We start from the raw sequence: 26,034 nt of genomic DNA, 5'->3' as shown, positions 1-26,034 counted from the left end.
AAAATCATTTTGTTTAAAGCTAATTTTGCATTAGCATAGATTGTAATAAAGTATGCATAGACATAAAATTGGTACACTTGCAATAGGAGCATCTCTAATATGCTTTGATGCAAGTATCTTGAAGTTTTTAAAGCAAAATATTTTAAGTGTATGAGCTACATTGGAATAACGTAAATAAATTGAAAAAAATTAATGACATGAATTAGATAGACTAGATAAAGTTTAAGTTAGTTTTACTCAATCTTAATCGATAGGTAATTAACACTCACGAGATTGTTAGAGAGATCCAATTAATTGTAATCTATATTACACATTATTAAATTTTACAAATTTTCAATTTTAATTAAATTATGTGTTTACTAACTTAACTTATAAATTCATTTAGTTTATTTACTTATTTATTTTTATATATACTTATATTGATTTATTTCGCTTTAAAATTCTTCACTTTTAATTTAATTATTTTTTTTTATAATATTAAATGTTATTTTTTTTTTAACATATATAATACAAATTACATACCTCTTTTTTATTATTATTAATATGGTGGCCATGTTTTATATTATATGAATTTTTAACATTTAGTATTAATATTTATAACCTCTCACGCACCCATAACAAACTATACCATACTTCCACATAATCAACAGATGATACATACACTTTGTGGATTTGAGTTTTAATGGGCATGTATAAACATCCCAAACTTGTTGAAATGTTAGGCAAGTATAACGAATGAAAGGGACAAGAGTGATTTAGGAAGACCAACATTAAATACAATAGATTGTGGAACCTGCACCATTCATGTGAGACATCTCAATCATTCATCATATACATTCCAAAATACACTACAATTTATTGTTGGGCTACTTCATGGTTGCACTTTATGGAGTGTCAATGATATTAATGGATATTAAAATGATGCACAACGACCCATCAAATGACATTGGCACCCCCATAAAAACCCAACAACACTTTTTACCCTTGTGCTTCTAAGCTTAATGCTACTGAACAAACTTCTTAAAACGAGTTCGGTGGTAGGCACTTGCTACCTCACAACCCATCCTATACTTTATACCATGCTTCTAAGTTTAATGCTCCTTAACTAACTCCTTGAAAACGAGTTCAATGGTTTGGAGTCCTACGATGCTTCTAAGTTTAATGCTCCTTAACTAACTCCTTGAAAATTAGTTCAATGGTTAGGAGTCCTTTGAAAATCCAGAGAAAGTTCATTTATTGGAGGAAATTCAAAACGGTGGAAAGAACTTCAAATTTAATTTATACTCTTAGGTCAAAAAGAGTGACCTAAGTCTGGATTCTTCTCTACAGTACAAGACAAGTAGGGATCATTAATCTCGCACCAGAAAATCAATCCATTTATTGATGTGAGGACAAACTTTCAAGCCAATACACGTAACAAAGTACATAACAAATAGTAAAAATAGAGAGAATCTAGAGCGGAGGGGTCAAATCCCAACGATAGCTATGCATAACACAGTATCTAAACAACAGATGATTAGTTGCAATTTATTTGCGATATGTTCGTAAAGTTGGAGCAGGTTCCTTACAGAACCCTTATACAGTTAATGTTGGTAATGGAACGAGATAAAATTAACGATAAGTTGAGTATTCAAATCATGAAAGAAATCAGGACAGCTTGCCATGGATGGTGGAATTCATAGAATGGGGAAGACAAGTCCAAAATTAGAGCATACATTCGATACCCTTACAGGAGTGTGGCAGCCATGCCGACGACAAATGCTCTAGGCGAGACTGTGGTTTTAATTATGAGCTCCTGTTCCCTGTCCTGCCCCTCATACACGAACCTCCCCATTGCCTGCCATTGGCCTGCATGGTTTCTACTCTCGCGCTTTTGTCGCCTCATGCACATTAATCTCTCCCACTCTCATTCTAACAACAAACCGCTTGCTCCATTTTCTGATCACCAAGAGTGACCACCATTTCTGTGGAGGTAAACACAATCACAGCTTCTTTTCTTCTTCTGGTTCTTCAATGAAGAACGTTGCAGCTGCTGAGGGAATTGATGGTGAGAATGGCTCCACTCTGCCCAAAGCCAAGAGATCTCGTAATTCCATTCGAAGGGACACTCCTCCCCGGAGGAGCTCCATTTACAGAGGCGTTACCAGGTATGCCATGATGCTCCTGAGTTTCATTACTGTGTGATTTTTTTTTTACAGAAGAATCAGCGATTGTACTGTTCCATATTAGCTGCTGTGATTCTAATGGCTATGACTATAACTTTTATTTCCTGAACATAATACTTCATTTATAATCTTTATTTCTCAAATCTGTAACTTTCTCACATATAATACTTCATTTTCAATCCTCAATTAAACTACCTCTAAAGCTTTCATTCCTTAATAATTATCTGCAATCAATTCCTAACTTATTTTGTTTTTCGTTTCTTCTTCTGAACAACTTTCTTCTATTCTCATACATTCGAATTAATGCATCTCAAGGCTGTATCTACATACCTGTAATTGTATCAAGGGTTTTTTTGTGGCCTCAAAACTATACCATTTTCAAGGATTTCAGGGATTTCCAGTATTTATCGACCAGTCATAAGTTTAAATGGTGATAGTTAGGTTTTGTATATAGTGTTTCCATATATTCAGTCAGGGAAATGTATGATAGTTTTCTGAATATTCAGAGTATTGAAAATGTAACTTTTTTACTATTATGCTAGACATTCTACCCTCATTAGTAATTGACAAAAAAAAAAAAAAACATTTTCTTTCATCATCACTAACCCAATAAAAAAAAACAATAGCCTTTTTAATAATTTATTTTTCCCTCATAATAGATAGAGTTTCCATTCAAAATATGTTTCAAAAATTCTGGACACAGTAAATTCCAAAAGGCTACTGTAGATACAGTTTCCATTCAAAATATGTTTCAAATATCAGATGTTTCAAAAATTCTGGACACAGTAAATTCCAAAAGGCTACTGCTCAATCCAAAAGAAACTGTTATATAGATGTAGATTACAACATCGATTTGGCCAAAACAATATCATGTCGATTACAAAATTTGTTTGTCCCAAAGAAATACAGTGATTAGCTCACAATGAAACGCTTGACAAAATAAAACCATCAACCTCACACTCAGACAGATCCCCAGCTACCTAATGTAGCGAAACATTAAAGATTCTAAAATGAATTTCTTTTACTCTGCAGTATTTCATGGTGTGTTGAAGGTTCCTTAATTGCACCACACACAAAGTAAGTTTCTTAAATGCACCACACAGAAGTAAGTGTTGTACAGCCTGGTGGTCTGTGATGTGTAAAGGTTCCTTAATTGTACCAATGGAGGGTAGGTGCTTTAAATCTGGGTTGGTTAATGCGCATCTGTATATCTGTCTTCTTTGTTTTTAATATCTGATTTATCGTATTATAATTAAAGTAACCTCTAAAATTTAAGATTTATTTATTACATTTAAATGTTAGCTACATACTTCCACTTACATTAAAGGATATGAAACTTTGATTATGAACGAATTGGTGTCCACAAGCTGTCGTCCAGCCGCGCAAATATATATTTATGTGTATAAATTTTCATGAAAAAATAGGAATATTATAATATCAATTTCCAGTTAATAATTATATTTATTAATTCTACTAATTTTTTAATTTATTTTTGTTGTGAAAGTAGGTTAATAGTAATGAGATTTCTGTGATCCATATTAAGTTTATGAGAAATTTTTCAGCTTAAATCACAAAATATTTCATTTGTCGACGTGTTTCGAACCAGCTAGTGTGGTTCATCGTTAGGACAACTTGTCCTAACGATGAACCACACTAGCTGGTTCAAAACACGTCCACAAATGAAATATTTTGTGATTTACGCTGAAAAATCTCTCATAAACTTAATATGGATCACAGAAATCTCAATACAATAGTAGGTTAATAGATTGTGATTTCTTGTTAATTAAATATTATAAATATTTTTTTTGAGAAAAAGTTATTATTAATTTTAAAATATTTTTGTATTTTTTTAATTAAATTGTAATATTTTATTATTTAAATATATATTTTAAATAAATAAGTAGATTTTATTTTTAAAATTTAAAATTTACTACAACTTATAATTTAAAAAATATATATTAAATTCAAAAAAATCTGAAAAACCTAAATATCTAATAAATAAACTACTGTTTAAAATATATTTATTTATCTAAATTTAACATATTCTAAAAAATAAAAATATCAAACATTTCAAAATTAAAAACCAAAAATCAATATATAAAAACCAAAAATCAATATATTATTTATAATAATTATTGTATTGGAAAGTATAACTATTTTTTTATTAGTATATTATTTATTTATTATAATAATCACATTTTGAAGACTGTTTATCTTCTATTTATTAGTGTATTGATATAAAATGTATTAGTCATTTATTATAATGATTGCATTGGAAAGTATAAATATCTTTTTATTAGTATATTATTTATTTATTATAATAATCACATTTTGAAGACTAGTCATCTTTTATTGATTATTGTATTGATACATAATGTAGTAGTCTAAGATAAATTAGATTTTTTGGTGCTTCAAATAATTAAGGGAAAATGATCATCTTGACTTATTAAAAAAATAGTATTGATCATCTTGACTTATTAAAAAAATAGTATTTTTGAGATAAGTTATCTATGGATCATTTTACTTAAATTTAGGTAATGCAAATTGTATACTTTAATTGAGTATTAATGTGATATAATTTAATTTGTGAAAAAAATAATTTGAAAACATTATTTTTATTTTTAATCAGAAATAACAATCTTATAAAAATTACTTAACAAAATTCTTAAATAACATTACTAATATTATAGGGTTTATAAAAAAAAATTACTAATATTATAAGGTTTATAAAAAAAAATATAATTTTAAATTGAAAAAATATGAGCAATATTAATCTTAGAATTGGAATGATACAGAATTTATAACATAAAATGGAGATTGATGGTATAGGAATTGGGGTGGAGAATATACAATATTTTTTTAATAGTTAATATTTTTTTAATGGTTAATATTTTTTCCTTAATAGTTAATATTTTTTTAATGGTTAATATTTTTTTTTAATAATTGATATATTTTTAATAGTTAATATCTTTTTTAATGATTAATATTTTTTTCTAATAATTAATATCTCTTTTAATAGTTAATATTTTTTCCTAATAATTAATATTTTTTTAATGGTTGATATTTTTTTCTAATATATTTCTTTTTTCAATTTTTTTTTTATATCCCTATCAATTTATAATCTCTTTATTTATTTCATCCCCATAATAAACCATAAGAGATGGTTCGAAAAATATAGACAATATTTTCAATTATATAATGCATCTGCAAAACAATTATCTAATACAATAACATTTTTTTTGATAAAAGATTAATAATTGCGATTTAGGAGGTTTTTAAATTTCGTAAACAAAACTATTAAAGAACGAGAGTTGTAGGTGCTGGAATCCATTGTGAGAGTTTTAAGTACATTTTGATTAATTATTTTTTAAATTATAAATACATATAAGTTTCCATTAATAATGCCTCCAGGTACCTTCATAAGGCTGAGAATGTGCAGTTGATGTTTCAGATGGACCACACTGTTCCATGAATGTCAGAAAATTCTTATGTTAGAGGTTCAAACAATGACCAAAAAATTTACGTATCGTATTCATGCGCAGGCACAGATGGACAGGCCGGTATGAAGCTCATCTCTGGGACAAGTATTGCTGGAACCAATCACAGAGCAAGAAGGGCCGACAAGGTGATAATGAACGATATTTTGATCTATAAAATGCTCATTATTTCAGTTAAGAGTAAAGAATAAACCAGTAAGCCTTCCCCTCTGCCCATACATCCAAAATTAAAGGCACAATTCAAGAAATCCTTCACTGTAAAGCTTTAACCAATTAAATTCTGACTCATTTGCTAAAGCATCTGTGGCATTTATGATTTATGGAAATATCTTTTCTGCTGTTTTTTTCTTTTCAAAACTTTAGAGCTATGGAAATGTCTTTTCTGCTTCACGTTTCTTTTTCCAAGACTTCATTCCTAGAGTTCTGATTTGTAAATTTTAACGCATTCTGTTGCGTGCATGGGTTAACCAAATAATCGACCTCGTACAATTGCAGTTTATCTAGGTATGTTCCTTAATCCTCCCTTGCTATACTAACCAAATTCAGCAGGCACCTTGTTATAAAATAAAAATACTGAAACATCGTTGAGTTTTGTGTGTTACAGGAGCATATGATGCCGAGGAAGCTGCAGCTCACGCGTACGATCTTGCTGCTCTGAAATATTGGGGGCAAGAGACCGTTCTCAATTTTCCAGTGAGACCAATGATATTCCACAGCTTGATTGCTTGATTTTGATTAGAATAAAAAAAAAAATTCTATTTATGTTTTATGAATATAGTTTGTCTAAAATTTATTTATTTCTTGTCATTTATTCTTCTTTTATACTTTGTCTTTTAAAGTTAAAAAATGGGTCCACAGGTTAGGGTTCACAATTCAGATCCTTAGGTTAAAAATTTTTCATTGGTTGTCACTTATTCTTCTTTTATACTTTGTCTTTTGAAGTTAAAAAAAAGTCCACTGGTTAGGGTTCACGATTCAGATCTGTATTTTTCATTTTTGTCCATCACCAGATCACTACGTATACCAAAGAAGTGGAGGAAATGAAAGACCTCTCCAAGGAAGAGTACGTGGGTTCGCTAAGGAGGTACAAGATGAAATAGCAATATTTAATTCATGAAAATTCATGTTTAAGTTCAAATTTAGAGGAAAAGAGTAATTAGGTTTTAATAAATTTATTTTTTTCCTAAGTTTAAAAAATAAATAAATCATCAAAATAATTATTAGATAAAAGATATGTTATACTAATTTAATATCTATTTTTTCACAACTTTAAAAACAAATTATTTTATTTTAAAAACAAATTATTATTATTTATTTAAAATCTATTTTTTAAATCTCATAATGTCTTCTGGAAAAACCTTTTCTAAATGTTCTAATTGCATGAAAGCTTTTCTAAATTGACCAAATATTTAAAATATATGCGAGTGCAGAGCCAAACTTGTAATGTCTAACCAAATTCACTGATTCCTTGATGATGGAAGGATGGAGAAAAAGAAGAGCCCAGGTTTATTTGTAATGTTCAATTTATTACAAAATTTTTATTAAGGTAAAAGAAAAATAATGTTAAATATTTTATAGTGATATAATTTTGAGTAAGTTTAATGGCTAAAAGTGTGGATTTTTTCTCAAGAGATTATACTTTTAAAATCGGAGAGGTAGAGTATGTATGTTTTTTTAAATTTAGTGGTTAAATAGTTAAGCTAAAATAGATATGTCCCTTATCCCACAAACAAGGAGTCTCATATACCAATTTAGTGTTTAGATAAATCCCTTGTCCCAAAAAAAAAGTCTCAAATACCAATTTAGTGTCTAACTTAACTTTAACTATAACTAATAATAAAATTAAGTCAATAATAAATATTTTATGTTTTTTATTATATATATATATATATATTTTTTTTTTTCCAAAGAAAAAAGCGAACTTTTTTATAAGAAGTAAAAAAGTTACATACCACATGAGTTAACATTCTGAAAACAGAACTACCTGGACAAGGCAAAACTCCTCTAACGAGGATCAGCAGCACCTCTTCCAGGTGCAAGTCAGAAAAAACTATTTTCTACCTGAGCAGTCATATCCCGAGATAGACAAAACGAGAGAAACATAAAGTCAACTGGGCCTCCTTACATAAGGAAAACAGCCCAAGTACACAGGAACATCCATAAACTGCTCTTCAAAACGGAGCATCAATGTATCCAAAATAGTTGAAACCAGCAAAAGGAAACTACATATGCCACTTGATATCATATGAACTCAGATAATCTAGTGCATATAAATGAAACCGAACCCAAGCTAATCATAAGGGGGGAGATCCGACACACGGATCTGATCCATAAGCTGTTCGGTTATCCTCCAAGAGCCCACAGCTTGCTGCAAGCCAGTTTTAGAAAGCCCATCTGCCTCTTCGTTGCATTCCCTGTATATGTGATCAATATAAAAAACATTAAACTGTTGTTTTAAAGTTTGAATTTCTTCTAATAAAGGCATCAACATGTAGTGCTGGCATCTAAATTTCCCTGTAACCCAATTAACAACATTCTTAGAGTCTCCGAAAATCTGAACTGTGAGGATGTTTTTGTGGATGAGCCAACAAAGAAGAAGCTTTAAAGCAGAGAGTTCAGCAAAGTTGTTTGAGCCCACTCCTATTCCTACTGAAGCCTTTATAGATATAGATATATATAGATATAAATATAAATTACTATAATTGAATTTTTAAAATATATAAATAAATTAACTTTTAAAACATAAAACTTATTTTATAAAAAATTTAATAATTCAAATTTATTATTGAAAAAATTGAGTCAATAATAAATATATATATATATATATATATATATATATATTAAAATTACTATTTTTCAATTTTTAAAATATAAATAAATTAAATTTCAAAACATAAAATCTAATTTATAAAAATTTAATAATTAAAATTTATTATCGCAATAGTTTTCAATCAGATTTTAAATAACGCGGTCTCAAATATAATAAAAATAGCTTCAGATGAAATTGACTTTCGACGTTAACTAACGTCATTAATATATACATTTCCTGAATTGGCTAAAAGACAATAAAATTCCAGTGAGGGAAGAAGATCAAACTTCACTTCTAAAATTCGACCAAATTGCCAAAGAATTGAAGTATTTTGAATGCACCTATTAACAAACATATTTTTGTCCTCGGAATTTGAATGTGAATGTTCGCTAACATCCTAATTCCATTAATGAAAACCTTCACAGGAAGAGCAGCGGCTTTTCAAGAGGAGTTTCCAAGTACAGAGGGGTTGCAAGGTTGCAGCTCATCCGTTACCCTTTTCATTATGCAAATTCGATAAGTTACAGAGGCAATCTGCAGGAAGCAGCCATTCATGATTTTAAAAAAAAGTTTAAATTTAGCGCCTGGGTTTTGCCAGTAAATGCAATTTCTGAAACGTTCATGCTCTGTACTCTGAACTTGACAGACATCATCATAACGGTCGTTGGGAAGCCAGAATTGGACGAGTCTTCGGTAATAAGTACCTGTATTTGGGGACGTACGGTGAGTATAATCATTCAATCTCTGTTACGAAAGTAAATTCTATCATTTTCCTCGAGACAAAAGTCTGGAAACATTATTAATTTTTTATGTCAGTGTGCAGTCATGGTAAAATAAATAATGTTTTTACTTACACCTTAGTGTAACTAGCTTTAAGAATTACTTGGAAAGGAAAGTTATGGAAATTTCGGTAATATAAATCTGTTAAGGATTTTTGTAAATCCAAATTATAGTTGTTAAATTTCAAAATTTTAGGTGTCACCATCAAATAAGTTGCCCCTACAAAAAAAGTTGAAATTTTTTTGCCAGGATTCCAGCCATTTTTGATAGTACTGACAATTCTCTATCTCAATAAAACCATTTTTCATACATACCTAAATTTTAGAAATATTTTAAAATTTGAAAAACAATAACGAGTTTTAAGAATTGAATTGCTTTTTATAATTTTAAAAATCTAAAATCTAATCTAATTAATTTGAATACATATTTCACCTATTTTTGGTTAACAGTTTAATATACATAAATTGAGAAATTGATTTGTAGCATAAAATTTCAATATATAGTTTAATACCTACAAGTTAAAAAATTGATTTATAGTATATAATTTCAATATATTAATAAAACAAATGGAATCTATGAAATTGGTTTGAGCCAGATTTAATCATGGCTAAGTTACATGTTTAAACTTCTTCTGCTGAGAATATTTAGGCTCCATTAATCTTTATTTATACAATATTAATATTAGTATTAAATATCCCAAAAGCCCAAATCTTAATATTAAATATCCCATTATGAATGGATCAATCCCAACCTAGACTCAGCGTATTCACAAAATATATATAACAATATCTGAGAACATACCTCATAATATTTACATACATACAGGTACCCAAGAAGAAGCAGCAGCTGCTTACGATATGGCCGCCATAGAATACCGAGGTTTGAACGCTGTGACGAATTTTGATCTGAGCCGTTACATAAAATGGCTACGGCCTGGGACTGAATCTGGCACTGCAACTTCAACGGCTGATAAAGAATTAAATCTTCTTCCTTCCATCGATGTCAGCAAAATTAGTAACAGTATTCATGAACATGAAGTACAAGAGCAAGAACAGACTCAGACTGCGAATAAGGACCGGCTGGCTGTTTCGTCAAAATTAGTAGAGCAACCTCAACCACCAACAACGGCACAGACGAGAAATGGAAATGGGCCAGTTTCTGCAACTCTGGGTTTGCTTTTGCAGTCATCAAAAATCAAAGAAATGCTCGAGAGATCAACCATGGTTGACACTTCCGGGACCTCTTGCCCAGATCGTGCAGGGTTAGACTATTCGCAGTCAAAGCAGGCTGATACATCGGCTTATTCTGAAGATATGGAGTCATTCTTTCAAGGTTCAGATTACATACTCAACCAAAACCATGAAGAGTATTTGCAGTCTCTTCTATGCCCCTCCAACAATAATATGATAATGAATATGTTGCAGGGAAGTGGTGTTCCCAACAGCTATGACCAAATGCAACTTCAAAATATTTGCAGCAGCACAGACTTGATGGACCATGAGTCTCTGATAGATTTAATGAGCTCCACTACCACCCATTCCTCTGGATCATCGGTAACACCATTCGGAATGGATGTAGGATCTTCTTCTTCCAGTATGAATTGAAATTGTTTGACATCTGATATCTACTTCAGCTGCTCGAAAATTTATCGACTTACCTTTTGATAATCTAGATAGATCCACAGTAACCTCGATGGCTTGAAAATTAATTATGTTTTGCTTCAAATTATTTGATTTGATTTTCCATATTTCAGAGACCTCCTCTCGGTCTGTGTACTAATACAACATGAGAGATGGCTGAGAAATCAAAAGAATTCAAGTAGATTTTGTTATAAACACTTGATTATTGTATGTTCCTGTGGGGAGTACATTTTAGAACCTTCCCTACCTGAAGGAAAGGTATGGTGGTCCTCAATTTGCATCATTAATTTTCACTGATTTGGTATGAAGGTACGGTTGTTTGACAGTCTGTTTTAGGATGGTATGATGAAATCATGTTGAGGTATATTCCTATATGTCTGAAAAATTCCTTCCAAAAATTTCTTTTGAATTTGGTATCTGTATTTCTAACAATGAATTTGGGAAACCTATGTAGTTTGTAGAAATTATTGCAAAATATCTCAGTAATTTATTTTGTTGAGTCTGATGTATTCATTCCTATGAAGTGTTCATACTTGATGAGTCTGTCAACTACTACAAGGATTTTTTCTTTACCATCTGACACAGTTAACCCCTTGATAAAGTCGGTCGATATTTCTTTTCACTTTTGGTTTGGGATATTTAAGGGATGGAGCATTTTGGAGGTCATAATGTTCACATTTTTATTTCTTTTGCATTAATCACACTCTACTACATATTTTTAAATATCAGTATTCATTCCTTTCCATAAAAATGATCGACATGCATTATAGTAGGTTTTAAAGAAACCTACATGTCATGCTGACAATGAATCATGGGACTCCTTGAGAAATTTGGATTTTTGGCTTAGGTAAATTCTTCCCTTATACCACAGAATATCATTTTTCCATTCAAATTTTGAAGTCTGAGGAGGATTATTGATTATAGCTCATGTTTCTAGATCTTTTGCATAATCACTTCGAATTTCATTAAGCCATTCTAGAACTACAACTAAATTTGCAACCAATGATGATTCTTTATATTTCCTAGACAAAGCATTTGTTACTACATTGTCTTTCCCTTTCTTATGTAATATATCCATGTGGAAGGTAGCAATTTTTTTGATCCATTTTTGTTGTTATGTAGAGAGTGTGTTTTGTTGGAGGAGGTGTTGAAGACTTATGGTGTGTTCATATTAAAAACTTACTTCCCAAAAGATATTTCATCCACTTAGCTAATGCAGGTATAATTGCCAGCATTTCCTTGTTATATGTACACTTGAGACATTCTTGCTTTCAAACATGATTGGATGACCATCTTGCAACAATATTGCTTACAAAAGGCTTTGAAAAGTCTAGAGTTACTAATACAAGTGCTTTGGACATAATTTCCTTTAAGTCTTCAAAACACTTTTCTACCTTATCATCCCATTGAAAAGAGTTATTTTTCAAAATGTTTGTTAGGGGTGTAGATACATGAGCATAGTTTCAAATAAACCTTTGATAGTATCTAATCAACCCTAAGAATCCTCTTAATTTGGAGATGTTAATTGGTCTGGGCCATTCTTTTATAACTTTGATCTTATTAGGATCTACTTTAACTCCTTGATTTCATATTATGTTTCAGAGGTACTCTACCTCTTCCTTTCCAAAGGTGCACTTGGACATCTTTGTATAAAACTAATGGTCTTCTAATATAATGAGAACTTGCTCCAAATGTTGTAGATGCTCCTTCCATGTTTTACTATAGATTAGAATACCATCAAAGAACACTAACACAAACTTCCTTAGATATGGATGGAATACCTCATTCATGGTGGCTTGGAAGGTTTCTAGAGCATTAGTTAATCCGAAGGGCATTACCTTAAATTCACAATGGCCTTCATGTGTTTGAAAGGAAGTTTTCGCTATGTCCTCTAACTTTGTTATGATTTGGTAGTATCTTGATCTCAAATCCATTTTTGAAAAATATTGGGCTCCATGAAGCTCATCTAGCATTTCATCTATAAAGGGAATTGAAAACCTTTTCTTAATCATTATCTTGTTCATCCCTCGATAATCTATGCATAGTTTAAATGAGCCATCCTTATTTTGGACTAGAACCACATGAGCAGCACAAGGACTTCTAATTTTTTTTTATGATACCACACTTTAAAATATCTTGAACTAATCTTTCAATTTCATTTTTTTGATGATGTGGATACCTATATGTCTTGATGTTGACATGGTTTAACCCTGAATTGACTTTGATTATGTGTTCGATTTCTCTTTCAAGAGGCATCTTCGTTGGAAAACATTGGAACACCTTTTTGTGTTTTTGAATTGGTTCTTAAACTTCAGGTTGTGGTTCTTGACCTTTCAGATGTTTCTTCACTAACCAATTTTGAAGCTAACATTTCCATTTGATGACGCTACACTACATACACTAGAGCTCCTTTTCAAATCTGCTTCATCATCCAGTAGGATGATACAATTTGATTTTGAGGAGGTTGAAAACCTTGTAACTTATATTTATGCACCTTCCATCTAAACTTTATAAATTGCTTTGATGGTTGGCATAGTAAGTGCCTAGGGTTTGTAGCCATTAGATTCCTAGGACCACATCCACTCCTCTCAATGATACTGTGTAGAATGGGGATTCTAGATTGTAGTCTTGAATCTGCAATTTGACCTTATGGCATTTTCTTACTTTTTTTATTTTCTTTCCATCAACTACCATCACTTTCATATTGGGCATTGAATATGTGAATATGTTGAGTCTTTTTGCAATATTTGAGTCCAAAAAGTTTTGATTTTTGTTCGTATCTATTAGAATCATTATGTTGCTATTTTTTATATATCCTTTTAATTTTAATGTTTTTGGATGAGATATACATATCATGGCTGATAATGACACTTGCGGAATATTTTCGTTGTCTGATTTTGGGAAAATTTATAGAGAATCTTCAACTTCTTTTATGTCTAATTCTTCACTCTCTGAATCATTGGTTACTTCATATGTATATAGGTTCTTGATCTTTTTTCCTTTAACACATTTATGTTTAGAATCCCATTTTTCACCACAACATTTTCACTACCCTCTTTCATTCTTTGCATTTCCAAATTAGTTTATCCTCCTTCACGTAGTTGTGGTGGAACCTACTTTGTACTCTTCATGTTAGAAGTTTGGGGAAATCTTCGTCTCGAATATACTCTTTCAACTTTTGGTCTTTGTATTGTTTCAAGCTTATTTTCTGTGGCTTTTTCATTTTGTCTTGATTCTTGTATAGGGGTGATGTCATGAAGCTTAAGCTCATCCTGGAGATTTTGTTTAAGTCCCATGATGTATGATTGAATAAGACAATTCTCTGATAACCTAGGTACTCACATAGCTAGAGTTTCCCATTCTCTAGTATATTCGTCCACATCTCCTTTTTGTTGTAACCCAGTGAGTGTCGAGAAGAACTATTCTTCTTTGAAACCTTGGAACCTATTAAAGAAAACATTTCTGGATTTCCTCCAACTGATTGCTTGTATCATTTTCTTCCACCACATATACCAATGATATGATTTTCCTTCCATTTTCATGGATGCATGTTTTATTTTCCCATCACCATTGTCAATACCGTAAATCTTGGAATATTATTTTTCTTTATTGAACCACGCAACACTTTATTTTCATTATCGTCAAATTTGGAAAGCTCAAGTTTTTCTCTTCATTGATATGTAAAAATAGGTGGAAAAAAAAGGGGTATAATGTGGGTATGAGTTGGATGTGTTTGAAATATCTCAGTGTTGAGTAGTTTCATTATTCTAGGGTAGTTGATTAGTTGTAATTTTCAACTTTTCACAAATAAAGTTCAGTGTCGCCATTGTTTCATTATTAGCCACCATTGCTTCATTATTATTTGTTATCAACCTTATTTGAAATGGTTGCAAGTTCCATTTTAAATTCGTTATGATTTTTCTCGAGTCGATTCCCTAATCTCCTCGATGTGCCCTAGAGCTCCTTAATTGCTTTGGTGTGTTTGGTGACCTTATTCTCAATTTTTATCATTTTTTTACTAAAGTCACTCATCATAATTGACTATGACATTGATCGAGTGTGTGGTGGTGTATATTTATCCAGATTAACCTTTTTCCTTAACTTGAACCTATTTTTAATATTTTCTTAACTAATTAATAATAAATTAATAACTATATAATAATTATTAAATATTTAATTAATTATATAATTATATAATTAATAATTAATTATCTAATTATAGAATTAATAATTAATTAAACATTATATAACAATTATAATTAATGTATAATGATTAATTAATGAATTAATACTTGTATGGTTAATAGTTATATTAGATGAACTCGTTGTCAAGGTTATGAGTGGATGATCTAGAACTAAAGAACAGAGACGTGATACTGCGTGATGTTCGAGGCAAAAGGAGTGGGGGACAACTGCGGTCATCGGGGGATGAAAACACGTGGTAACATGAATGAAGGAACAATGACATTGACAACCAAATAAAGTCATGGAACTTGCGAGGAAAATGACGGTAGGTTGGTCGAAATAGGGAACGACGATAGTGGACGGGAACGACGATAGTAGACGAGAAAGGGTTAATATGATAGTTGAATGGATGGTTGTGAATGAGATGAATGGAAAAAATTTAAGTGGTGACAAAGGTGGGGGTTATGGTTACGATGATTACGAGGGAAGAATGTGGTAGAAGGGCGATGGCATGAAAATTATGACAGGCACGATGGCTAAAAGATTTGATGGTGTTGGGTGGCTCGTAGCATCGCATAGAGAACGACGGTGTATGGAAGGAACATGGATAAAACATAGAGATATGTACATTTTCAAGTAGAGAATCAATCGCTCTGATACCAGATGGAGCAAATAATTAAATTTGTAATTTATATATTATATTATATATATATATATAGAGCAAATAATTAAATTTGTAATATATATATATATATATATATATATATAAAATTAAGAAATGGATGATGCCTTATAATGGTGGAAGGCCCTACCTGAAATACAATGTAGGTGCTATTACATGAGGGGGCATGATCTTTGATTGTGCCCCTTAGTTTAGAAATTAAATTAAATTAATTTATACATAACAATATTGGGGGGCAAGTAAGTGGAGAAATACAATATCTTCACCTCTTTAGAGGATGTTAAGATGATGCTTAGGAATTACAGGTTTTGTCTCGATAGAATTGAGCTCGTCTGTCGTATGTGGAAATGCATATAGCCTATGACTTTGATGGTGGGTACCAGATGGATCCTTTGGATCCAGTAAAAGGTTTTTGGCTAATATTTCATTTCCAGAAGATGATTAGTAAGTATGCAGGGTGGGTGGAAATTTTGGGGCTTATCTGATGTTGCGAGTTTTGTCCTCTGTAGTTTGATGCTTTCCTCTTGGTCTTCGAATAATGGTGACGTAGCTTGGTCATGGCCTTATATTTTTGTGGGGTGCTTCTAGCACTTTTATTCGACTTTGATGTTCTCATTTCCAACATTTTTTATATGCTAATGGTCGTACAAAAATTACATTTTTTGTGTAAGGATTTGTTATTCCTAGGTTAACTCTATTGGTTTCTCATCATAACTATCAGATGTCATCGAAGAAGTGCTTGGAGGGTCATGACTTGGTAGTCTTGTAGTTCCTGATGACACTCTAGGCGAGGTGTAATCATCAAATCTAATGGTTTTTTGGGTGAATGTGTGTGTGGGTGATAGAGCTAGTAGTCCCTCTATGGATAATTACATATATATGTGTAGAGTATGTATGGGGTGGTAGGAATGTTGGAAATACTAAGAGGGGTTGAATTTGTCTTTCTTTTCAATTGTTATATTTTACCAGTTAGATAACTTATAATTAGAACACGAAATGAACAATGAAAGAATAAATAATTTTATTAATCAGATATATTGAGTACAACAATAGTGTATGGCTCCAACCCTAGATGAAGACACCAATATTCAGTTTCCCAGGCTCCAACCTAACTTGGACTTCCCAAGGCTCCAACCTTGTCAATTTGAGGCACCAACGTCTAGGGCTCCAACCTAGTCTCTTAAGGACTCCTATCCTCTAGGGCTCCAACCTCTAGGCCTCCAACCCTCAACTTCAATTCGCTAGAATAAGTTTGATGATTGTTCAAGGCTCCCGATATCTACTTCAACAAGCCCTGTTTATCTTTAACAATGCCTCCTCCAAATCACTTCATCAATGACAACCTTGTCTTCTTAGAAGGTGTCACCACTGCTCTTCACGTGACCCAAAAAATATCTCTGAAGTCACCTCATGATTTCGTCAACGCATCATAGTCTCCAATAATATCTCCAAGACCTTCAAGATGTCTTCAATAGGAAACCCAAGTTTTGCACCTGCTCTAAGCTTCTTCAAGGGCTTCTTCAAGAACTCTCTAAGGAAGTGCTCACAATGCTTCAAAAACGAGATATTTCTGAATGGTACTACAATAATCTGAGAAATTTGGATTTACGTTTATTAATTAGTTATATTAGTTTTTGTATAAATAATATTGCCTTCTTAATTCAAAGGAAAATATGTTATGTAATTTTGAATAAGTTATGTACACACAGTGTCCAGTTTAATATCAAAATTTTCCTTCTACTATCATTGATTTTGATGAGTGGATTGTGACTGTTATAGAAAAAAAATTGTGAGTTCTTAATCACATGAATCACTTACAGGGCCCCCTTGTGGCATGCAAGACCTATAGTATAATCCTTTTTACCTTTGTTATGTTATACTTCGTTTTTTTTCACATGTTTTGTTTCTTTTTATAATTAGTTTCATATTCTTTCTCATTGTTTTATTTTTCTTACAAGATTGCATCAAGTGCTTTAATTACATTTAAAATACCCAAAATATTTCCTTCTTTTCTTCTTTTGTGCACTCAATTCATTTTCATTCATAGGCATATCATAGATTGTTTTATCACATGGTTTCTAGAAAAACATTCATAAACATATCGTAGTTTTTCAAGAATGAAGTCTAAAGCTTTGAACACACATTGAAATTTTGAATTCCTCTATAGCCTTCAATCATTTAAGATATGTTTCTCTTGCTTTCATAGATAAATTGTCATCTCCTTTTAAGTTAGTTTTTATTTCTTTCATAGAATAACAATTATTTCTTTCAAAAAATAATCATTCTTTGCTTCCATAGTATAAAATTGCTCTTTTCTTTCATTAGATTAAATGTTATTTGCTTTTATAATAAATTATCTTTGCTTTCATTAGATTAAAAGTTCATTATGATATATTTTCTTTGCATTCACTAGATTAGAATAGTTTCCTTTGCTTTTACTCCCTTCAAGAATAGTCATTTCATTTCTTGTTTCCTTTGCTTTTACTCCCTTCAAGAATAGTCATTTCATTTCTTTCATCAAAATTAAGTGTGTGCGTGTGCTTTGGCTATATTTCATCTCATAGATTTTTCTTGCATTTGCTTTGGATATATGTCATCTCATAGATTTTTCTTGCATTTACAGTTTTTGAAATTCATTTTCTTTTTAGATTAAAATTTTATTTTCACTCCATCACATTCTTTTGATTCATTTACATGGATTTACCATTCTTTTTCTTGCTATTGACAAATTGTAATTCTTCTTTTATAATTAAAATTGAAAGTTAATCTCCTAACACATATAGTGTAGTGTACTTCACAAGTGCACAAACTTAGATTAATAATTTAACACTAAGTAATTTAACTCACATAATAAATTACCAAAAAAGTTACAATAGATATTCTTTAATACTCATCAAGAAAAAGTGAAATACTATAATAATAAAAAACTATTAAACAAAAAATTAAATTGCATTTCTAACTATATATTTAATCATTTAAATTGTCACCAACATATTACAATATATTATTTCTAACCTATTTTAAATTCAATAAAATTAAAAAATTATAACTTAAAAATTATTAACCACAATTTATAACTCATAATTTGAGAAAACATTTGTAATCACAAGTCATTGTTATTATAATTTGAGAAAACATTTGTAATCACAAGTCATTTAAAAATTATTATAAGCAAAAAGGAAAGGTTGCTGAAAATATATATGTGGCTTTCTTATTAGTATCCCAATCCTTATGACAATCGTAAAAGCCAAATATTATTATTACTCTGAACTTGACAGACATCATCATAACGGTCCTTGGGAAGCCAGAATTGGACGAGTCTTCGGTAATAAGTACCTGTATTTGGGGACGTACGGTGAGTATAATCATTCATTCTCTGTTACGAAAGTAAATTCTATCATTTTCATCGAGACAAAAGTCTGGAAACATTATTATTTTTTATTTTTTTTATGTCAGTGCAGTCATGGTAAAATAAATAGGCGGTTCTTATTTGGTAGACTATAGAAAAGTAAATGCTGGCTGACATGTTAGGTATTTATCTTTAGTCCTCATTCGCGTGCTGTGAGAGAGAGGGCGAAAGGTAAATGCCTGGCATGTCAACAGGCATTTACTTTTCTATAATCTACGAAATAGGAGTTTCCAAATAAATAATGTTTTACGTAGTCTAACTAGCTGTAGGAATTATTCGGAAAGTTATAGAAATTTGGGTCATATAAATCAGGTATTTTTGTAAATCCAAATTATAGTTGTTAAATTTCAAAATTTTAGGTGTCTTGGACGTTGTTGATGTCGCTGAATCTATTTCCACCATCAAAAGCAAGATTCATAAGCTGCCTCTACAAAAACTTTTGAAATTTTTTTGCCTGGATTCCAGCCATTTTTAGTGGTACTGGCAATTCCTCTACCTCGATAGAACCATTTTTCATACAGACAATCAATTTTAACGAATTTTCCTAAATTTTAAAGATCTAGAATCTAATAATTTGAATACATATTTCACCTAATTTTGGTTAATAGTTTAATATCCATAAATTGAGAAATTGATTTGTAGCATAAAATTTCAATATATAGTTTAATACCTATAAGTTAAAAAATTGATTTATAGTATATAATTTCAATATATTAATAAAACAAATGGAATCTATGAAATTGGTTTGAGCCAGGTTTAATCCTGGCTAAGTTACATGTTTAAACTTCTTCTACTGAGAATATTTAGAACCCATTAATCTTTATTTATACAATATTAATATTAGTATTAAATATCCCAAAAGCCCAAATCTTAATATTAAATATAAATATCCCATTATGAATGGATCAATCCCAACCTAGACTCAGCTTATTCACAAAATATATATAACAATATCTGAGAACATACCTCATAATATTTACATACATACAGGTACCCAAGAGAAAGCAGCAGCTGCTTACGATATGGCCGCCATAGAATACCGAGGTTTGAACGCTGTGACGAATTTCGATCTGAGCCATTACATAAAATGGCTACGGCCTGGGACTGAATCTGGCACTGCAACTTCACCGGCTGATAAAGACTTAAATCTTCTTCCTTCCATCGATATCAGCAAAATTAGTAACAGTATTCATGAACATGAAATACAAGAGCAAGAACAGAATCAGACTGAGAATAAGGACCGGCCGGCTGTTTCGTCAAAATTAGGAGAGCAACCTCAACAACCAACAACGGGACAGACGAGAAATGGAAATGGGCCAGTTTATGCAATTCTGGGTTTGCTTTTGCAGTCATCAAAAATCAAAGAAATGCTCGAGAGATCAACCATGTTGACACTTCCGGGACATCTTGCCCAGATCATGCTGGGTTAGACTATTCGCAGTCAAAGCAGGCTGATACATCGGCTTATTCTGAAGATATGGAGTCATTCTTTCAAGGTTCAGATTACATACTCAACCAAAACCATGAAGAGTATTTGCAGTCTCTTCTATGCCCCTCCAACAATAATATGATGATGAATATGTTGCAGGGAAGTGGTGTTCCCAACAGCTATGACCAAATGCAACTTTAAAATATTTGCAGCAACACAGGTTGACTCTGACATGCATGAGCATGCATCCACGCAGTTGGCGGAGGGTTTATGTAAGTGTTTTGATGGTCGACGAACTAATTTGTGGAGAGAGGGAAGGACCCAAGGTAAGGTCCTAAGACTCCTATTGTAAATTTCCAGAAAATATGACATGCATGAAGGTCATAGTGTTGTGGGTAGCAGATGTTTGTGCTAGGCAACAAGGAACTCAAGGTGTTCTTGGTATCTAGAGTGTGGTTGTGTGGGATGTCTATGAAGCCTAGTGTCGTTGGCTGATGGAAGTCTCCATTGTAAAGGTGTTGTTAGGGGAAGTCTCCATTGTAAAGGTGTTGTTAGGGTTTTTAATCTGTAAGCTTTCTATGCTTGCTCAAGTCCTTCCTTTGTTTCTCTTGAGTTTCTTATTTAGTTTTTTTTGAGGTTGTGTTATTAAGAGTTTGAGTCAAATGCTTTTTGTATGAATTGCCTTCTTGGGTTTGGGGTTAAAGTTAAGAATTTTGGTATAGTTTGGTGTGGGGGTTTGTCTTGAGTATTTTTCCCTCAATGTTAGGAGGGTGTTGTTGGTAGTAGTTGGAAGTCTCTGCGAAGGTTGATTTGTGAGGGTTTATTTGGGTGGTTAGGCAAGTGTCGGGTGTGGGAATTGGGTAATTTTCTAGGTTCTCTTGGGTGTCTGATTCACTTGGTCATGGGGAGGCATTTTTCTTATTTAATGGTCAAGGGTGAAGAGTTTCCGACTGAGGAAGCTTTATCCTCCACCCTCTCTAATGGGTCTTTGTTTGAGGTTAAGAATTTTGTATGGTGTTACTCTAACGAGCTTGTTTGCTGATTTCCTCGTCTTGTAGAGGGTGGGTCAAGTTGATCTTTGTGTCCTTTTGCATGTAGAGGAAATCCTTTTAGAGTTATTGATTCTCCTCGCGAGACTTGGTGGCAGAGAATGAGGGGTAGGAGGGGAGGTGCTCGAAGTGCTTAACATAGGCAACGAGGGGCAATGCTCTTTGCCAATGTTTTGGTTGTTATTTATTTTAATGGAGTACTGCCTAAGACACATCAGTAAATCTGCGAGCTAGAGACCAAATCAAGAGAGGGAATAAAGTCCCTTTCAGACTTTCAGTTGTTAGAGGATATGTAGGTTTGGGTTTCGTACCCTAGGCACACCACAGATAGGAGAAAATTGTATTTAAACTCAATAACTCTTCATTGGCAAGTGAAGACTTTGTTGGGCTTAGTATTTGGAGCAAATAATTAACTATGTAATTGACAGATATATATATATATATATATATATATATATATATATATATATATATATATATATATATAGATATATATATATATATATATATATATATATATCTGTATGTATGAATGATTAAGAAATTAATGATCCCTTACAATGGTGGAAGGCCTTCACTTAAATGCAACCTAAGTGCCATTACATGAGGGGGCATGATCTTTGATTGTGCCCCTTAGTTTATAAATTAAATTAAATTAATGTATTCTTAACATCGCCTTCCTTTTGAAAGAATGCTTTGTCCTTAAAGCATAGCTAACAAAGGATTTTGGCTGGCAGAATGCTCTAGTCTCCCAAGAGGCTTCTTCTTTTCGTAATTCCTTCCACTTAATAAAGTATTCTTTGATTGTCCGTGATCCCAACTTCTTTTCCCTGACAGTGATGACTCCTTTTGGTTCTAAAATGATCTTCCCTTCATCATCCAATGTTTGAAGTGTTGTTTGTGTTTCTTGGTGTTTTCAAAGTGCCCTTTTAAGGCAAGATACATGGAAGATGTTGTGAACAAAACTTTTATTAGGAAGGCTTAAGATGTGTGCTACTTGGCTGATCCTTTTATTAATTTGGTATGGTCCATAGAGCTTTGGTGCCAATTGGTTTTTTACCTTCTATTTTAAGGACAATTGTTTGTAGGGATGAAGTTTAACAAATATCCATTATCCAACTTCAAATTCTCTCTTTTTTCTATTTCAGTAAGCCCACTACTTCATATGATTTCTTGCAATATTTAGATTTTCCTTTAGTGCTTAGAAGACTTTTTGGGTTTCTTTTAACTGGTCTTTAACTGTTGGAAGTTTTGTCTCAATAATGGAAAGGTCATTCCATTTAGGAGGTTCATAACCATACAAAGCTTGAAATGGGGTCATTTTCATTGAAGTTTGGTAAGTGAAATTGTACCACCATTTGATGAGGTGTAACCATTGGGCCCACTTATGTTGTTTGTCTGTTGCATAACATCATAGGTAGGCTTCTAAACATTTATTGAAAAATTTTGTTCGACCGTTTGTTTTAGGATGGTATGATGAAATCATGTTGAGGTATATTCCTATATGTTTGAAAAATTCTTAAAAATTTCCTTTGAATTTGGTATCTGTAATGCTAACAATGAATTTGGGAAACCCATGTAGTTTGTAGAAATTCTTGCAAAATATCTCAGTGATTTATTTTGTCGAGTCTGATTTATTCATTCCTATGAAGTGTGCATACTTGATGAGTCTTTCAACTACTACAAGGATTTTTTCTTTACCATCTAACACGGGTAACCCCTTGATAAAGTTCGTCAATATTTCTTCTCACTTTGGTTTGCGATATTTAAGGGATGGAGCAGTCTGGGGTTCATAATGTTCTCATTTTTATTTCTATGGCATTGATCACACTCTACTACATATTTTTAAATATCATTATTCATTCCTTTCCATAAAAATGATCGACATGCATTATAGTAGGCTTTAAAGAAACCTACATGTAATGCTGACAGTGAATCATGGGATTCCTTGAGAAATTTGAATTTTTGGCTTAGGTAAATTCTTCCATTATACCACAGAATATCATTTTCCATTCAAATTTTGAAGTCCGAGGAGGATTATTGATTATAGCACATGTCTCTAGATCTTTTGCATAATCACTTCGAATTTCATTAAGCCATTATCGAACTACAATTGAATTTTCAAGCAATGATGATTCTTTATATTTCCTGGACGAAGCATTTGCTACTACATTGTCTTTCCCTTTCTTATGTAATATATCCATGTCGAAGGTAGTAATTTTTTTGATCCATTTTTGTTGTTATGTAGAGAGTGTGTTTTGTTGGAGGAGGTGCTGAAGACTTATGGTGTGTTCGTATTAAAAACTTACCTCCCAAAAGATATTCTGTCCACTTAGATAATGCAGGTATAATTATGAGCATTTCCTTGTTATATGTACACTTGAGACATTCTTGCTTTCAAATGTGATTGGATGACCATCTTGCAACAACACTGCTTACAAAAGGCTTTGAAAATTTTAGAGTTACTATTACAAGTGCTTTGGACATAATTTCCTTTAAGTATTCAAAACACTTTTCTGCCTTATCAGCCCATTGAAAAGAGTTATTTTTCCAAATATTTGTTAGGGATGCAGATACATGAGCATAGTTTCGAATAAACCTTTGATAGTATCCAATCAGCCCTAAGAATCCTCTTAATTTGGAGATGTTAATTGGTCTGGGCCATTCTTTTATAACTTTGATCTTATTAGGATCTACTTTACCTCCTTGATTTCATATTATGTTTCAAAGGTACTCTACCTCTTTCTTTCCAAAGGTGCCCTTGGAAATCTTTGTATAAAACTAATGGTCTTTTAATATAATGAGAACTTGCTCCAAATGTTGTAGATGCTCCTTCCATGTTTTACTATAGATTAGAATACCATCAAAGAACACTAACACAAACTTCCTTAGATATGGATGGAATACCTCATTCATGGTGGCTTGGAAGGTTTATAGAGCATTAGTTAATCCGAAGGGAATTACCTTAAACTCATAATGACATTCATGTGTTTGAAACGAAGTTTTCGCTATGTCCTCTAACTTTATTATGATTTGGTAGTATCTTGATCTCAAGTGCACTTTTGAAAAAAATTGGGCTCCATGAAGCTCCTCTATCATTTCATCTATAAAGGGAATTGAAAACTTGTTCTTAATCATTATCTTGTTCATCCCTCAATAATCCATGCATAGTATAAATGAGTCATCCTTATTTTGGACTAGAACCATATGAGCAACGCAAGGAATTCTAATTTTTTTGATGATACCACACTTTAAAATATCTTGAACTAATCTTTCAATTTCATTTTTTTGATGATGTGGATACCTATATGTCTTGATGTTGACATGGTTTGATCTTGATTTGACTTTGATTATGTGTTCGATTTCTCTTTCCAGATGCATCTTCATTGGAATATATTGGAACACTTTTTTTGTGTTTTTGAATTGGTTCCTAAACCTCAGGTTGTGGTTCTTGACCTTTCAAATGGTTCTTCACTAACCAATTTTGAAGCTAGCATTTCCATTTGAAGACACTACACTACATACACTGGTGGTGCTTTTCAAATCAACTTCATCATCTGGTAGGATGATACAATTTGATTTTGAGGAGGTTGAAAACCATATAACTTGTATTAATGCCCCTCCCATCTAAACTTTATAAATTGCTTTTGATGGTTGGTAGAGTAAGTGCCTAGGGTTTGTAGCCATTAGATTCCTAGGACCACATCCACTCCTCCCAATGATACTATGTATAATGGGTATTCTAGATTGTAGTCTTGAATCTGCAATTTGACCTTATGGCATTTTCTTACTTTTTTTATTTTCCTTCCATCAACTGCCATCACTTTCATATTGGGCATTGAATATGTGAATATGTTGAGTCTGTTTGCAATATTTGAGTCCAAAAAGTTTTGAGTTTTGCCTGTATCTATTAGAACCATTATGTTGCTATTTTTGATATATCCTTTTAATTTTAATGTTTTTGGATGAGATATACCTGTCATGGCTGATAATGACACTTGTAGAATATTTTCATTGTCTGATTTTGGGAAAATTTGTAGAGAATATTCAACTTCTTCTTTGTTTGATTCTTCACTCTCTGAATCATTGGTTACTTCGTATGTATATAGGTTCTTGATCTTTTTTCCTTTAACACATTTATGTTTAGAATCCTATTTTTTGCCACAACATTTGCAATTACCCTTTTTAATGCTTTGCATTTCCAAATTAGTTTTTCCTCCTTCACGTAGTTGTGGTGGAACATACTTTGTATTCTTCACGTTAGAATTTTGGGGAAATCTTCGTCTCGAATATACTCTTTCAACTTCTGGTATTTGTATTCTTTCAAGCTTATTTTCTGCGGCTTTTTCATTTTGTCTTGATTCTTCCATAAAGGTGATGTGATGGAGC

General features: G+C 31.9%; 1 protein-coding gene and 1 pseudogene across 1 annotated transcript; both read left to right on the top strand.

Annotated features, from left to right (window-relative positions):
* Positions 1–1,521: 1,521 nt before the first annotated feature.
* Positions 1,522–11,184, top strand: LOC149181080 (AP2-like ethylene-responsive transcription factor At1g16060). The gene is made up of 8 exons (XM_089418270.1): positions 1,522–2,147; positions 5,708–5,790; positions 6,158–6,166; positions 6,267–6,355; positions 6,673–6,746; positions 8,897–8,947; positions 9,118–9,194; positions 10,077–11,184. The coding sequence occupies exons 1-8, from the start codon at positions 2,014–2,016 to the stop codon at positions 10,853–10,855; spliced, it is 1,296 nt and encodes a 431-aa protein (XP_089274396.1). The 5' UTR covers positions 1,522–2,013; the 3' UTR covers positions 10,856–11,184.
* Positions 11,185–18,989: 7,805 nt separating this feature from the next.
* LOC149181079 (AP2-like ethylene-responsive transcription factor At1g16060 pseudogene) lies at positions 18,990–20,597 on the top strand (annotated as a pseudogene).
* The last annotated feature ends 5,437 nt before the right edge of the window (positions 20,598–26,034 follow it).

The sequence above is a fragment of the Pinus tabuliformis genome, chromosome 3_2 (assembly GCF_031772625.1).
Source record: "Pinus tabuliformis cultivar Carrire ecotype Pingquan chromosome 3_2, CPIR1, whole genome shotgun sequence".
In the NCBI taxonomy this organism is placed as follows: domain Eukaryota; kingdom Viridiplantae; phylum Streptophyta; class Pinopsida; order Pinales; family Pinaceae; genus Pinus; species Pinus tabuliformis.
This window is presented reverse-complemented; position numbering and strand designations above follow the sequence as displayed.